General features: G+C 39.1%; 1 protein-coding gene across 23 annotated transcripts in view; it reads left to right on the top strand.

Moving 5' to 3' along the window:
* LOC109568017 (ankyrin repeat domain-containing protein 26-like) overlaps positions 1-17,681 on the top strand; it is a 92,013-nt gene that overhangs the window by 48,947 nt on the left and 25,385 nt on the right. For 13 of the 23 annotated variants that reach the window (XM_070801000.1, XM_070800987.1, XM_070800992.1 and 10 more), the window contains 2 exons: positions 1,436-1,481; positions 10,632-12,556. In XM_070801000.1, coding sequence (XP_070657101.1) covers positions 1,436-1,481; positions 10,632-10,942 — 357 coding nt within the window. In that variant the 3' untranslated portion in view covers positions 10,943-12,556. Of the gene's footprint in view, positions 1-1,435; positions 1,482-3,131; positions 8,600-8,622; positions 9,108-10,631; positions 12,557-17,681 lie in introns of those variants that run through there. The other 10 variants (XM_070800994.1, XM_070800993.1, XM_070800995.1 and 7 more) reach the window with 6 other exon arrangements.

The following is a 17,681-nucleotide window of genomic DNA, read 5'->3' as shown; positions in this document are numbered from 1 at the left end:
CTCCCCTTGAAACTTCAGGCTGAGGAAATGAAGTTCAACTGCAATTTCTGATCAGATTTAGATTATAAATGAGCTTATATGCATACTTTTTGTATATATTAACTGATGATGAGAGCTTGGATAGAGAAGTATGCTAAACAGTAAAGAGAGATCTGTTGTGTATTTTAAATTTTGTCCTCAATAACCCAAAATGTGGATAATTCACTGTTGACTCATTTTAGCAAGCCAGGTTTTATCTAGAGGGAATGAACAAACATCCTTTTAAGGTTGAATCTCTTCAGTTTTGGCCTGCTTGATCAACTAAAGATTCCTTCAAGTTCCCTGTCCTGTGTCTAAAAAATATTTATGCTTTCTAAATTAACTATATCGATTGCTACAAATAGGAATTTGATATTGATTTTATTCTTGTTCATGCATTTAAAACACATTTACTTAGAAAGTCATGTCACGCCACAAGCATTATTGAACTATATAGCATGGTTTTACATATTCATTTTATCTATGTTATAGTTTAAAATCTATGTGTTTTTTCCTTAATCTGAGGAAGTAGCTGGTATAGAACTCTGGGCTCAGTAAGAAGGACATTGCCTTTGTTACTTCTTTTGTAGAATTAGGAACTTTGACTAAATCAATGACTCTTATGCCTTAAAAAAAGGTTTTTGTTTTTTTTTTTTTTCAAAGAAAACAACCTTTCTTTGAAAAAAAAAAACTTCTGCGTGGAACCGTGTTATATAAAACAGAGCCAAGTATAGAGGCTTTTAGCTAAAGAGTGGCCAGAGGCACTGCTGCTGTGACTTCTCTGTTCCTCAACCCTGCAGTAACCCCTGTGGGACCTTCCCATTCTAAGGGGACATAGTTCGTAAACTAACACTTAAAAGAGAATCCTTCTCCCTAAACATCTTCAGAATTGAAACTTGCTGGTACGTTGTTTCTTGTGTGTAATTTTCTCACCTTTCTGTCTTTTCATTAAATGGAGAAGTGTAAAGAAAATCACAGATGTGTTCTCCTTATTAGCATTTGACTTAGATTCCTCCATTTGAACACGATCCTTACCTAGAAATCAAAGGTCTCAGAAGTACATATTTAGGGCAGGAGCTGTTGGGGGAGAAGATAGTAATCTTGTGGGTCATTCCTAGGATTATGGGTCGTTCCCTAATTCTCTGAAATTATGTGTACTATAGACTGATATTTATTGTACTTTTTATCAGATTAATCTAAATAGGATTCCATATATATGGTTCTGTTATCTATAAGCAGAATAAGTAGAAATTCATTTTCTTTTATTTATGTGATTTTTTTTCTACTGAAGTAATCTTGAAGTTAGGTCTGGTCTCTAAAAGTATTATTTAAAAGTCGCATTTAGTAAGTTTTATGTCACTCCTATGATAATATCTCTTGTTTATCTTAAACATAAATAATATTTGACTTATTTCAGATGCAGCAGGAGTTGGACAGGAGTATAACTAGAGAAATAAGAAAAGGTATGTTGCCAAAATGTATGAATTAAATTTAGACATTGATTTCTGAAATACTCTGTAAGAAGTAAGTGGGATCTCTTTCCACTGTTCGGATAACAGATGCCATGTTAAGTATTTTTTCTTATACATAGCTAATGAAAAATGTGAAAGTATGAGTGGTCATAGTGAAAAATATCCTTCTTCCTCATTTATTCATCATGTTCCATAGCTTGAAAAACAATCTCTGAAGGTCTGTGTATTTCTTTTTATTTCTGGTTATATCCTTCTTCTACTTCCTCCATCCCTGTGGAACTATCCACCTACACCTGACACTATTCTCAGAAAACGTGGAGTTCATCAACTTCTCAAGTGTTGGTAGTGGTTAAGGCTAAGAAACCCAGATTCAAGCAGTCACGTTTGTGTAGCTGTCACTTGGTGGGTGACTTTAAAATTTCTCTGTCACTGACTTTGTCACCAGTTTATCTTTTATTCTCAGGAAAAGCTCCAAACACCCACATCAATTTGGGTCCCGCCAAAGAAGTTGGCCTTATCTCTCTACCACCCTCCTCTGCCCCTCAGCTCTGCATCTAAGCAGCCAGACTGTGTAGGATCCCACAGGTGCGCTTCCTCATCTCTAGTCTTTGTATGTGCTTCTCCCCTCTCTATCTCTTGTACTTTTTCCTGTCCTTCAGGTAGCTACATATATACCAGTTCAGTTCAGTCGCTCAGTCATGTCCAACTCTTTGCGACCCCACGAGTTGCAGCACACCAGGCCTCCCTGTCCATCACCAACTCCCAGAGTTCACTCAGACTCACGTCCATCGAGTCGGTGATGCCATCCAGCCATCTCATCCTCTGTTGTCCCCTTCTCCTCCTGCCCCCAATCCCTCCCAGCATCAGAGTCTTTTCCAATGAGTCAACTCTTCCCATGAGGTGGCCAAAGTACTGTAGTTTCAGCTTTAGCATCATTCCTTCCAAAGAAATCCCAGGGCTGATCTCCTTCAGAATGGACTGGTTGGATCTCCTTGCAGTCCAAGGGACTCTCAAGAGTCTTCTCCAACACCACAGTTCAAAAGCATCAATTCTTTGGCACTCAGCCTTCTTCACAGTCCAACTCTCACATCCATACATGACCACAGGAAAAACCATAGCCTGACTAGACGGACCTTTGTTGGCAAAGTAATGTCTCTGCTTTTCAACATATATATCACTTCTACCAAAAAGCTGGCAGTATTGACACAAAGCTGGCTGTCCCTTCTGAATGTTCCTTGTGCCATCTTTTATAGCTGTCTTTGTATTTATGACTCTGTAAGGAAATTGCCTGTTTGTCTATTTTTCCAGTTTGCATTTCATTTTTCATGGTGGACTGGGTCACCTTCATCTTATAATTCCAGTGCTTGTCACTATGCACACCTTTGCACATAGTTACTTAGTAAATGAATGAAGGATGAGAAAACCAGAAACTCTGATACTCAGTCACACGTGCGACCATAAGCAGATTATAAAATTGTAATCTTGTATTTTATGTGGTGCCATCTAGAGATATTTTTCATTCTTCGAAACACTAGGAAAGGTCTCAGGCTTTTGGCAGTTTTTTTGTTTTTTGTTTTTACTAATGCTTAGTTAACTCAAGTATTTTAGGTAAAGAATATAATTCTTTCCTTTTCTTTCCAGTTGATGCTGAATTTGCATCTGATGCCTTTACAGTGTCTCATGTATCTGCAGATGGGTCAAATGTGTATGATGACCAAATTTTGAAAACAAAAGCACAGTATACACAGATTTTGAAGGAAAAATATATGATTTAGAATGATAAATCATAAAAGTTTCCCTACTGGACTGTTTCCATGACATTTCATTGTTTTCCATTAAAGATGATGAGAAAATCTTTATTAAAGGAAAGTATTTTTGTATTACATCTGTATGATGAAAATTTATATAGCGTTTTAAGTGATGTTTCTCTGCATCTAACTTACTTTTAAGCATATTTAAAAACCAGCACTGTTGAGTTTTCCATATTCTAAGCAATAGTGTAGTCATTCAATCATGTCTGACTGTTTGCGACCCCATGAACTGTAGCCCACCAGGCTCCTCTGTCCATGGAATTCTCCAGGCAGGAATACTGGAGCAGGGAGCCATTCCCTCTCCAGGAGGATTTTCCAGACCCTGGGATCAAACTCGGGTCATGTGCATTGAAGGTGGATTCTTTACCATTTGAGCCACCAGGAACACCCTTTACAAACTCAGACTGAGCCCTAATACCTGCTGTTTAAACAGCACCCAAAAAGCCAGACTTGTCATTAATATTTAGTGGTGTTGATTGATAGCTTTTTTGTATGTTCCACTTTTTATCACTATATATAGACCCAAAGATTTAGATACTGATGTTATGGCTACCGTCAATGTTTTGATGTATTACAATTGTTAATAGAAGCATAAAGCTTACTATATGTAACTTTATTTTTTTTTCTTTAATAGAAAATTATTTAATTAGTATACATGTGTTCCCCATCCTGAACCCTCAAACACAGATTCACAGGTCCTTCCTCATGGAGAAATAAAGTTTGCCTGAGTTTTTGCCTTTTAAATGAATGAACTTTAAAAATGTTTTCATTTTTAATTAGAGAATAATTACTTTACAATATTGTGATGGTTTCTGCCATACACTGACTTGAATCGGCCATAGGTATGCATATGTCCCCTCCCTCTTGAACCTCCCTCCCACCTCCCTCCCCTTTCCACCCCTCTAGGTTGTCACAAAGCACCAGCTTTGAGTTCCCTGCATCATACAGCAAATTCCAAAAAGACACATGTACCCTAGTGTTCATTGCAGCGCTATTTACAATAGCTAGGACATGGAAGTAACCTAGATGACCATCAACAGATGAATAGATAAAGAAGCTGTGTATTATTCAACTATAAAAAGGAATGCATTTTTGAGTCAGTTTTAGTTGACTTTTGATTTACTTTTGGAGACAGTATTAAAATTAGAGAAAGTTCCTCATGGATAAATAAGATTTGCCCAAGACGTTTCACCTTTTCTTTACCTATCTACCTATCTATCTATTTTTGCTTTGCTTTTTGGAAAAAGTCTTGGAAAAAGACTTTTTATTTTGGAAAAAGCACCAGACAAACAAACATTTTCACAAAACTCCCTTATCTCCCGTATATCCACCTGAGGTACCATTTATCTTTCCTAAATGTTATTTGTTCTCCTGTAAGTATCCCTCCTCACCCAAGTCACCTGTTTTTTACAAGATGCCTTATTCTCCTACTCCCTGTCATTTATTAAGTAGTATATCAACTCCCAGTAATTGCAGTAATGCTGAAGAAGCTGAAGTTGAACAGTTCTATGAAGACCTACAGGACCTTCTAGATAATTCTAGGTAATTTGGATGTTAATACAAACACCCAAAAAAGATATCCTTTGCAGTATAGGGGACTGGAATGCAAAAGTAGAAAGTTACGAGATGCCTGGAGTAACAGGCAAATTTGGCCTTGGAGTACAAAATGAAGCAGGGCAAAGGCTAACAGAGTTTAGCCAAGAGAACGCAGTGGTCATAGCAAACACCCTCTTCCAACAACACAAGAGAAGACTCTACACATGGACATCACCAGATGGTCACTACCAAAATCAGATTGATTACATTTTTTGCAGCCATTCAGGTATGATCAAAATCAAATACCTTATGATTATACAGTAGAAGTGTCTAATAGATATAAGGGATTAGATCTGATAGACAGAGTGCCTGAAGATTATGAATGGAGGTTTGTGACATTGTACAGCCCCCAAAAAAAGAAATGCAAAAAGGCAAAATGGTTGTCTGAGGAGGCCTTACGAATAGCTGAGAAAAGACAAGAAGCTAAAGGCAAAGGAGAAAAGGAAAGATACACCTATTTGAATGCAGAGTTCCAAAGAATAGCAAGGAGAGATAAGAAAACCTTCCTTAGTGATCAATGCAAAGAAATAGAGGAAAACAATAGAATGGGAAAGACTAGAGACGTCTCAAGAAAATTAGAGATATAAAAGGAACATCTCATGCAAAAATGAGCACAATAAAGGACAGAAATGGTATGGACCTAAGAGAAGCAGAAGATACTAAGAAGAGGTGGCAAGAACACACAGGAGAACTATACAAAAAAGATCTTCATGACCCAGATAAGTGTGATGGTGTGATCACTCACCTAGAGCCAGACATCCCGGATGCGAAGTCAAATGGGCCTTAGGAAGCATCACTATGAACAAAGCTAGTGGAGGTGATGGAATTGCAGTTGAGCTATTTCAAATCCTAACAGATGATTCTGTTAAAGTGCTGCACTCAATATACCAGCAAATTTGGACAACTCGGCAGTAGCCACAGGACTGGAAAAGGTCAGTTTTCATTCCAACCCCAGTGAAAGGCAATGCCAAAGAATGTTCAAACTACTGCACAATTGCATTCATCTCACACACTAGCAAGTAATGCTCAAAATTCTCCAAGCCAGGCTTCAACAGTACTTGAACCATGAACTTCCAGATATTCAAGCTGGATTTAGAAAAGGCAGAGGAACCAGAGATCAAATTGCCAACATCCACTGGATTATCGAAAAAGCAAGCAGGTTCCAGAAATACATCTACTTCTGCTTTATTGCCTATGCCAAAGCCTTTGACTGTGGGAATCACAACAAACTGTGGAAAAATCCTAAAGACATGGGAATACCAGACCACCTGACCTACCTCCTAAAAATCTGTATGCAGGTCAAGAAGCAACAGTTAGAACTGGATGTGGAACAACAGACTGCTTCCAAATCGGGAAAGGAGTATATCAAGGCTGTATATTGTCACCTTGCTAATTTAACTTATATACAGAATACATCATGTGAAATGCCAGGCTGGATGAAGCACAAGCTGGAATCAAGATTGCCAGGAGAAATATCAATAATCACAGGTATGCAGATGACACCACCCTTATGGCAGAAAATGAAGAAAAACTAAAGAGCCTCTTGATGAAAGTGAAAGAGGAGAGTGACAATATTGGCTTAAAACTCAACATTCAGAAAACTAAAATCACAACATCCGGTCCCATAACTTCATGGCAAATAAATGGGGAGACAATGGAAATAGTAAGAGACTTTATCTTTTGGGGCTCCCAAATGTCTGTAGATGTTGACTGCAGCCATAAAATTAAAAGATGCTTACTCCTTGGAAGAAAAGCTAGACCAACCTAGATATCATATTAAAAAGCAGAGAGATTACTTTGCCAACAAAGGGCCATCTAGTCAAAGCTATGGTTTTTCCAGTAGTCATGTATGGGTGTGAGAGTTGGACTATAAAGAAAGCTGAGCGCTGAAGAATTGAAGCTTTTGAACTGTGGTGTTGGAGACAACTCTTGAGAGTCCGTTGGACTACAAGGAGATCCAACCAGTCAATCCTAAAGGAAATCATCCCTGAATATTCATTGGCACGACTGATGCTGAAACTCTAATACTTTGGACACTTGATGCGAAGAGCCTACTTACTGGAAAAGACCCTGATGCTTCGAAAGACTGAGGGACAGAGGAGAAGGGGACGACAGAGGATGAGATGGTTGGATGGCATCACTGACTCAATGAACATGAATTTGAGTAAGCTCCAGGAGTTGGTGATGGACAGGGTGGCCTGGCATGCTGCAGCCCATGGGGTCACAAAGAGTCTGACAGGATTGAGCGACTGAACTGAGCTGACTGATATCAACTCCCAGTTGTAGTCACCCCTTCCAGTCACATTTCTTTGTGAACCTCTGCATGTTATTGTTATTGTTACCTTGCTCAGTCATGTCCAACTCTTTGCGACCCCCATGGATTGCAACACACCCTGCTTCCTGTCCTTCACCATGTCCCGGAGTTTGCTCAAACTCACAGCCATCGAGTTGAAGATGCTGTCTAACCATCTCATCCTCTTCGCCCCCTTCTCCTCTGTCCTTTAGTCTTTCGCAGCATCAGGGTCTTTTCCAGTAAGTAGGCTCTTTGCATCAAGTGTCCAAAGTATTAGAGCTTCAGCATCAGTCATGCCAATGAATATTCAGGGTTGATTTCTTTTAAGATTCACTGGTTCGTTCTCATTGCTGTCCAAGGGACTCTCAAGAGTCTTCTCCAGCACCACAGTATGAAAACATCAATTCTTCAGCACTCAGTCTAGTTTATAGTCCAGCTCTCACATATGTACATGACTCCTGGAAAGCCTGAATATTTTGGAGAGTAATCTCTTGTCAGTTGCATCATTTGGAAATATTGTCCCCCTTTCTGTTGTCTTCTGTCTTGTTTATGATATCTTGTGCAAAAGCCTTTAAGTTTAATGAGGTCCCATTTGCTTATTTTTGTTTTTATATTCATTAAGAGGTGGTTCAAAAAAGATATTGCTGTGATTTGTGGCAGAGAGTGTTCTGCCTATGTTCTTTTCCTCCAAGAAGTTTATAGTGTCTGTTCTTACATTTAAGTCTTTAATCCATTTGGAGTTTATATTTTGTGGATGGTGTTATGGAGTGTTCTGATTTCATTCTTATACATGTAGCTGTCCAGCTTTCTCTGCTCAGCTTATTAAGGAGGCTGTCTTTTCTCCATTGCATCATCTTGCCTCCTTTGTCCTAGATTAATTGACCATAAGTGTGTGGGTTTCTTTCTGAACTTTCTATCCTGTTCTATTGAACTATGCCATATATTTTGGGTTTTGTGTCAGTACCAGTGTTTTGATTACTGTAGCTTGTAGTATAGTCTGAATTCAGGGAGCATGATTCTGTCAGTTCCTGCTTTTCTTTCTCAAGATTGCTTTGGCTCTTCAGGGTGTTTTGTATTTCCATACACACTGTAAAATTTTTTGTTCTAGTTCTATGAAAAACACCATTGGTAATTTAATAGAAATTGCATCAAATCTGTAGATTGCTTTAGGTAGTATAGTTATTTTGACTGCAGGAAACAGTTTATTCAGAGTGGTTCTAGGAATGTGGTGGCCACCTTGATGTTCATTAAATCAGATCTAATTTTCCCAGCTTGTGGCTCTTTGTGTCCTGCAGAAGGCGCCAAATGACTGGCCATACCTCTGATGCACGGGCTCGTCTTTGGAAAGTATGAAATGTAATTATAAAAGGCCAGCATCTTAAATAAAGCATTCAATGGTCTGTCTGCAACCCTTTCTTTTGCTTCATTTTAGCGTGACATGGGTCAAAATGAGAAGCAGACAGGAAAATGTTTGCCTCGCCTGGCATGTGGTAATATTGTGAAATATGAAAATGTAAGTCAAACACAGAGACAAAGTCAAACAGCTCCTAAACACACAGATGGTGTGAGGATAGGAGTGTGTACTTTGTCTTCTGAGAAACATTATACAGCAAAGAATGGAAGTTATGAAACATACTTCAAAATAAAAAGGTAAAGAGAAAATATTGTACAAAAACCTATAAAAATAATAAAAAGTTGGAGATGAAAGAGAGAGGGGAACTCAAGGGAGCATGAGACCAGGGAACGTGGACTCTGACGTGGGACCTCTAGGAAGTAAGATCCTATTCTTCTATTTCTTGCAGTTCTAATAATAATTGAATTTCAGATGAATATCATACAAGCAGAGGACAAGAAAAAATACACCAAGTCATCTGAAACCAATTCAATAGAATTCTTTATTTCAAGGGGCTCTATATAATTTTTATATATTTTACATATATCTTACATACTGCATTTTATATATTATGTCTATATATATAAATGACAATGTCAGGTGGTAAGTTTTGAATTTTCAGTGATACCAAAGAGAGTGTTGCAGGAATTTAGGAGGAAGTTGGGTGAATGTGCACTAGTGTGGTCAGGAGAGGACAACTCTAGGAGGGCCTGGGACATGGCTTGGGCCCTGATTGATGGGCAGTGAACCGAATATTTGGAGAAGGCAATGGCAACCCACTCCAGTACTCTTGCCTGGAAAATCCCAAGGACAGAGGAGCCTGGTAGGCTGCAGTCCATGGGGTTGCAAAGAATTGGACACGGCTGAAGCGACTTGACTTCAGAAGAGTTGGACATGACTGAGAGACTTCACTTTCACTTTTCACTTTCATCATTGGAGAAGGAAATGGCAACCCACTCCGGTGTTCTTGCCTGGAGAATCCCAGGGACGGCGGAGCCTGGTGGGCTGCCGTCTATGGGGTCGCAAAGAATCGGACACGACTGAAGCGACTTAGCAGCAGCAGCAGCAGCAGAACCGGATATTTGAGATGAATGAACAGAATTTGCTTCCTATGACAGTTGTTGAACAAGAACATTATGAACATCCATAAACCTACACTAAAGACGGCAGAGTGGCAAAGCATGGCCAGGGATTAAAAGAAGAATCTTGCTAACTACCTTCAGAGGTGTTATAAAGGATGAGAAGCCAGAAGTTTCTGATTCAGCAACATATCTCCTTGTTTTTTCAGTGTTCTGGTGCTAATTGTACCATTTTTTTTTTAACTTTACATTTTTATAAAAAATTTAATAGGTTGGTAAATGATAGGAAAGCTTGACATATTTATTGTGTATATATACATATATGTATATAGTACCAAGTATATATTCTGCTTTTCACAGATCCATATTTACATCATCCAGCTGCTTTAAAAAGTTAAAATTACGGTCATAAGACACATGAAGGGTGTAGACAATTAGCATCTTCAGAGAATCAGGACTATTTGAAACCAAAGGAGGAACATTAGTCTAATTAAAAGTTACTTCTTATTTAATAAAAAGAGCTGTATTCCTCAAGACTTACACTTAGACATATTATTATTTTTAGCTATATTTTGCGTATCTCATTACATGAAAGAAATTTTAATCTAGCTACTTTGTTTTCCTCACCCCACTCTCCTTCCCCAGCCGTTCTACAAAGCATTAAAGATAAAATATTTAAGCCGAATTTGTCTAGGAGTTTTCACTGAGCATGTAGAGTATCCTGCTCATGGCCTCGCTGTGTGGTGTTTATTTCCTGGCCCTTCACTGGCACGTTTCCCTGAACCTTAACATCTAGAACTCATGACCTGACGTGCTGAGAGCTCTCCCCCGTCACCTGTAACCAAACCATTTGATTTCTGCTCTTCTTGTCTTCCCATCAATGGGAGTTTGGGAGGGTAATGTCCCAGGAAACCTCCAGTGGTTTTAAGATCAAAAACTAATTTTAATGCCTTATCTTGTTTCTTCCAGCTGTTTTGATTTCTGTTCTCCTTGGTTTGCAGAGGCTTATAAAAATGCATCGGTTACTTTGCAGCTTCACAGGTGAGAACACAGGCTTCCCAAGGGCCACGCCAGTTCCAGTTGAGGCTGGACCAGTCATTCATGTGGTTGGCCTCTGGCTCTCACCAGCACTCGTTCTGGGTAGAGTGAAGGTGGTGTGCAGAATGAAGGTACAGGCAGACACGCTTCACGGTTCCTGTGTTCCAAGAACAGAGATGCCCCACCAGCTTGCTCTCCAGCCTTCTTTCCCAGCAGATATGACTGATTTGTTTGAGTTCTGAGCTGCAGTCAGAGTGGAGAATCTGACTGGATCTCCATGCAAACCAAAATGTTCAGCACTGGTGCATCGCATATTGACTGATTTCTAACTTGAAGTCCTGGGGTCTTCCTGGTGGAAAGGCTAGCAGGGACTTGTTCTTGTGTACTGTCAGTGGTGTCTTAGATCATATGCCTGCGGTGTTCCAAAATGTGACTCAAGTCAGGGAACCCGGCCCTCTTTCCAGGTAGTGAACAGCTTTGGGGACATCTCTCCCTAGAGGTGGTACTTGAACTGTGTTTTCTCATCTTCACCATGATAATGTAGCCAACTCTTTGTGCTTGGCAATGAAAAGATGGACAATTCAAACCGGATGATTACAATCCACATGGCTCTGGGTGTAATAAAAAGCAGTCATTTGATGAGACACAGTCTCTTTCTCACATACACATACCACTCATGTATGTTTGGATTTTAATTGTACTCTGCCTCTAATCATAGTCCTTCTTGACTTGGCCCACATCATCATGGACCACGGGGCCCAGAAAGACAGATAGGGAGGCACCAAACTGACCATCCACTGGTGGTTATTTGAGAGCTGATCATAAGGCTTCAAGTTCATGGCTGCAGTGGGTGTTGCCCCCACATCAGTAGCACAGACACCTTCCTGTTGTAGCAAAACATCCATCTAAAAATGGATAATGTGAGTAGGAAGGCTGGGGCAGAGATTAACACTGCCCTAGCAGGTAACAGTCCATGAAAACCAACCAGTCTCAGGTCCCCTGAAGACTAGAGAGGCCTGTAGTTGTCATGAACAGGTCAGGCCACATATGAACTCACAGGAGACTCAGTTTGGAGCTCTGGGGACCAGAGCAGCGGACTTAAAGTCTCTTTCTATACAACTGTGTATTCTTTGGGAGAAAAGATTGGGGTGGGGGAGCAAACTGGTTTCAAAAATTCTGTGATAAAGAAAGTGAAACAGCTTTCTTTAGATTTTAATATTCTGGTTTGATTGCAAATCTCTAGGAGGGAGAAATAAAAAGGAGCTTTTCCTAAATGTTTTTCAAGTGGGTAACCTTACAATTGGGCCCCCACATGCTTAGTGCTATGTGAATGCTTGTTAAGGTTACATCAGTATATGGATTAAAAAGAAATTGAAGATCCCCAGCCTGCCTGTGCCGACTTTCCAGAGGTTGCTTTGCCAAGGGCTGAGAGGTGGTGAGCGGTCCCAGTGGGGTGGAGGGTCTCGCTTTCTACAAAGACCTCTCCATAAAGGTGAGACCTGCCTCTCTCCCTCTGCTTACTGTGATGAGTTTCTCCAGGGCCCACAGATTTCTCAGGTGCCAGACAGAGTGCTGTTTTTGAGAAAATGAATGAGTCTATTCATTTAGTATTAAATCTTTTTGCAACTCAGATGATTTCTAATACTTTGCTTTCATGAAAATTGATGGACAGCCTAATTGAGCCTCAGAAATTAGATCATTAAAAATCATGTTGATGATAAATCACCCTATCAGAGGAAGCTCAGTAACGGACATTGCTATGATAGAGTTCCTTTCATTTTCATGTTCATTTTTATGAAAAAGATTTCATAGTGTATACAATAACTGTAACAACAATAAATATAAAATGAAAATAATGTTGGTGAGGATTGAAATCTATTTTAGGAAATAGATGCATATTAATTTAGTAAGTCTAATAAAAAGTGGTTCACATTCTGTTGAAGGCTGGCTTGGAGAATTTTGAGCATTACTTTGCCAGCGTGTGAGATGAGTGCAATTGTGTGGTAGTTTGAGCATTCTTTGGCATTGCCTTTCTTTGGGATTGGAAAGAAAACTGACCTTTTCCAGTCCTGAGTTTTCCAAATTTGCTGGCACATTGAGTGTAGCACTTTCACAGCATCATCTTTAGGATTTGAAAGAGCTCACCTGGAACTCCATCAACTCCATTAGCTTTGGTCGTAATGAGGCTTCCTAAGGCCCACTTGACTTCACACTCCAGGAGGCCTGGCTCTAGGTGAGTGATTATACCATTGTGATTATCTGGGTTATGAGGATCTTTTTTGTATAGTTCTTCTGTGTATTCTTGCTACCTCTTCTTAATATATTCTCCTTCTGTTAGGTCCATACCATTTCCATCCTTTATTGTGCCCATCTTTGCATGAAATGTTCCTTTGCTATCTCTAATTTTCTCGAAGAGATCTAGGCTTTCCCATTCTGTTGTTTTCCTCTATTTCTTTGCATTGATTGGTGAGGAAGGCTTTCTTATTTCTCCTTGTTATTCTTTGGAACTCTGCACTCAAATGGAGAGTTTTCTCTTTTCTCTTTTTCTCATTTGTTTTCTCTTTTTCTTTTCACTTCTCTTCTTTTCACAGCTATTTGTAAGGCTTCCTCAGACAGCCATTTTGCTTTTCTGCATTTCTTTTTCTTGGGGATGGTCTTGATCCCTGTCTCCTGTACAATGTCACAAACCTCTGTCCATAGTTCTTCAGGTACTCTATCAGATCTAATCCCTTCAATCTATTTCTCACTTCCACTTATAATCATAAGGGATTTGATTTAGGTCATACCTGAATGGTCTAGTGGTTTTCCTACTTTCTTCAATTTAAGTCTAAATTTTCAATAAGGAATTCATGATCTGAGCCACAGTCAGCTCCCAGTCTTGTTTTTGCTGACTGTATACAGAAAAACTCTATTGGCAAAGGCTAATTGTCCAGAGAATGCAGTGGTCATAGCAAATGCCCTTTTCCAACAACACAAGAGAAGACTCTACACATTGACATCACATCTTTGAATATCACTGATGAAAGTGGGCATTCTTATCTTGCTCCTGATGTTAGAGAGAAAGCTCTCTTTTTTTTCACCATTGAGTATAACATCAGCCATGCAGTTTTCGTAATTGCCTTTATAATTTTGAGGAACTTTCCTTCCATTCATTGTTTTTGAGAGTTTTTATTATGAAGAGACATTGAGTTTTGTCAAGTGCCTTTTCTGTACCTTTTGAGAGATTCATATGGTTTTTATCCTTTGTTCTGTTAGTGTGCTGTATTACATTGATTGATGCTCTCGTGTTGAACCACTCTTCCACTCCTGGGGTAAATCCCATATGGTCATGACATATACTCCTTTTAATATGCTTATTGAATTGTGTTTGCTAGAATTTTGTTGAGGATTTTTGTATCTATGTTAATAAGAGGTATTATCTGTAGCTTCCTTATGATGTCTTAGTCTGGCATTGCTATCAGTGTAATCATGGCCTCATCAAAAGTTAGGAAGTGTTCCCTTCCTTTCAGTTTTTTGGAAGGGTTTGAAAAGAATTGATGTTAATTCTTCTTTACATATTTGACAAAATTCACTAGTGAAGCCATCAATCCTGGACTTTATTTTGAAGGTGGGGGGAGGTTTTTGACTATGGATCAATCCTTTACCTGTTACATGTTCTATTGAGAGTTTCACCTTGATTCAGTGTGTATGTCTTTGTGTATTTCTAGGAATTTGTGTGTTTCATCTATGTTATCCAGTTTCTTGGCATAGGTTGCTTATGGTAATCTCTTAAATCCTTTCTATTTCTGTAAATTCAGTAGGGAAGTCCCCATTCATCATGTCTAATTTAGTTATTTGTATCTTTTTTTCCCCTTTATCACTCTAGATAAATGTCTTTCAATTTTGTTGGTATTTTAGATAACCAACTTTTGGCTTCATTGGTTTTCTCTATTGTTTTTCTAGTTTCAATTTTATTTATCCCTGTTCTTGTTTTATTCCTTCCATTAGTTTTGTGTTTGGCCTTCTCTTCTTTTTCTGGTTCCACAAGGTGTCTAAATCCACAAGGTGGTTTGAGATCTTTTCTGTTTTTTGTAATGTAGTATAAATTTACCTCTGGGCACTGATGTCACCACATCTCATAAGTTTTATGATATTTTGTATGTTTTCCTTTTCCTTATAGATTATCTGCCTAGATGTTTTATCCATTATTGAAAGTGATGTATTGAATTTCCCAACTATTATTGTAGAGCTATATATTTCTCTCTATAATACTGTTAATATTTGCTTCATCTATATTGGATCTCTGTTATGAAGTCCATTTATGTTTGTAATTGTTATATCTTCTGGATTAACTGGCCCTTTTATAAATATGTAATGCCCTTATGTCTCAAAACTTCTAACAGTTTTTTAAATAGTCTGCGTTGTCTGTTATCAATATAGGCACTCCAAGTCTCTTTTGGTTACTATTTGTATGGAGTATCTTTTTCAGTCCTCTTAACTTTCAGTCTTTTTATGTCTTTGGATCTAAAAGGAATCTCTTGTAAATAGCATATAGTTGAATCATGCTGTTTTATCCATTCTGACAATATATCCTTTTGATTGGAAAATTTAATCTGTTTAGATTTAAAATAATTGCTGACAAGGAAGGACTTACTTCTATCGTTTGGGTATTTAATATTCTGTATAAATTACAGCTTATTATCCTTCATTTCATCCACTGATGCCTTTTTGGGGGGTAAACCCAGGCCCCAGAAGTGAAAGCACTGAGATATCCTAACCATTAGACCACCCGGGAACTCCTGATTTACGCTTTCTTTAATGTGTAGTTTCTGCTTTTAATAGTGAGTTGTTTGGATTGGTCATTTTGCTGCCAGTGATGTCCAAGTCAGCCTGAGCACTGGAATCACATGAAGACATTTTTAGACACACGGATTCTGCAACTTCTCTATAAACCGTAGTTCAGAGTCTGCAGAGCTGTGTTCCAGCACTGCAGGAATCTAAAGTTCTAAGACTCTCTGAAGTCATTCTGATAAACTGTTTAACCAAAGTCCTTCTTGGGGACTAGAAAATCTGCAAGTGTGGTCACTAGTGTTCTACATTCATATATTTCCTTCCATTGCCTATTGATTATTAAAATAAAGGTCATTTAGGGAGAATCAACACAGCAGCTAGTCAAAGTCAAATATCTCTAGCCAATAATATACTTCACTCTCCCCATCCTCTGAAAAATTTATACCACCAATCCAGAAACCTGAAAGACATAATAGGGCTAAACATGTCATATGTAGCTTTTATCCTGTTAATCTTTCTGATTTTAAGGTTTATCTGTGTTACTTTTATCTTAAACTCCTGTAAACCAATATTGTTGCTTTAAGGAAGTATTGTGTGTGTGTGTGTTAGTCACTTAATCATGTCCGATTCTTTGTGACCCCATGGTCTGTACCCGCCAGGCCTCTCTGTCCATAGGATTCTCCAGGCAAGAATCCTGGAGTGGATTGCCATTTCTTTTTCCAGGGGATCTTCCTGACCCAGGGATCAAACCCAGATCTCTTCCATTGAAGGCAGATTCTTTACCATCTTAGCTATAGGGAAGTCCACAGAAAGTATTGGTTGTAATCAAATTTTTTTCTGTAATAAAAAAAAAATCCTTTTGTTTTGGTGTGTGTGTGTGTGTGTGTGTGTATGCTGATTTGGGGCCCTGAGTTTAACTAATAGCACCAGCAGTTTGAGAAAAAGTGAAATACAGACACACATAGCTGTTTTAATAAGAAGAAAGTTTAGTTATTTTAATGTGGCCTGCATGTATAAGGTCTTTAGTTATATTCTTCCTCTATGGGAATCAGTAGCTCCTTTTCCATAATTGACTTTGCTAGTCTTCAAATCGAGTTTCCCTATCCTACTAAAAGTTTCTAGAGGCAGTTATCTGTCATTTGCTTTGAAGCAGTTAGCAATGAAGTAAAACAGAAACCTAGAGATTGTCATCAATGTTTTAAGATGTAAAGTTGTGGTTGTTGGGGAGTTAAAGTATTAAATCCAGTCTTTTTAAAATGTTGTATATATATTCCCACTTTTGTTGGTCCAACCAAGAAACAGGCATAAGACGTGTTATATACAAAATGGAACACATGTTACTTTTTTTTTTTTTTTTGCAGTTAGTAGCCACCTTTCTTGGGCTTCCCTGGTGGCTCAACAGTAAAGAATCCACCTGCAATGCACTGCAGGAGACTTGGGTTTGATCCCTGGGTGGGGAAGATCCACTAGAGGGAGGGCATGGCAACCTACTCCACTATTTGTGCCTGGAGACTCCCATGGACAGAGGAACCTAGTGGGCTACAGTCCATAGGGTCACAAACAGTTGGACATGACTGAATCGACTGAGCACACACACACACACACACACACAACCTCTTTTCTAGAGCACACGTCTCTAGCAGAGGAGAACCATGAAAATCTTCTAGAAGGAGGCTTTCACTCTTTTTGTTAGCCACAATATATAGTAAACAAGCTTTGACATACGGGAGATATTTAGGATTGTGTTTATGGCTAAGTGGACTCATAGGTTGGTGAGAGGATACCTAGACGTGGGCACTTTCATATTGCTTGCTTCCATTTACACTCCTTTGAAGATCAGAGTGGAAGTAGCTATTTGCAACGCTTTAGTATATCTTTCGGAGAAGGCAATGGCATCCCACTCCAGTACTCTTGCCTGGAAAATCCCATGGATGGAGGAGCCTGGTAGGCTGCAGTCCATGGGGTGGCTAAGAGTCGGACACGACTGAGCGACTTCACTTTCACTTTTCACTTTCATGCATTGGAGAAGGAAATGGCACCCCACTCCAGTGTTCTTGCCTGGAGAATCCCAAGGATGGGGGAGCCTGGTGGGCTGCCATCAGTGGGGTCGCACAGAGTCGGACACAACTGAAGTGACTTAGCAGCAGCAGCAGTATATCTTTGTGGTTCTGAAAGGTCAGTTGGTGGATTCATGCTTGGCTCGCTGCATAA

The sequence above is a fragment of the Bos indicus genome, chromosome 13 (assembly GCF_029378745.1).
Source record: "Bos indicus isolate NIAB-ARS_2022 breed Sahiwal x Tharparkar chromosome 13, NIAB-ARS_B.indTharparkar_mat_pri_1.0, whole genome shotgun sequence".
NCBI lineage: Eukaryota > Metazoa > Chordata > Mammalia > Artiodactyla > Bovidae > Bos > Bos indicus.
Note: the sequence above shows the minus strand (reverse complement) of the source record. Positions and strands in the feature narration are given on the sequence as shown.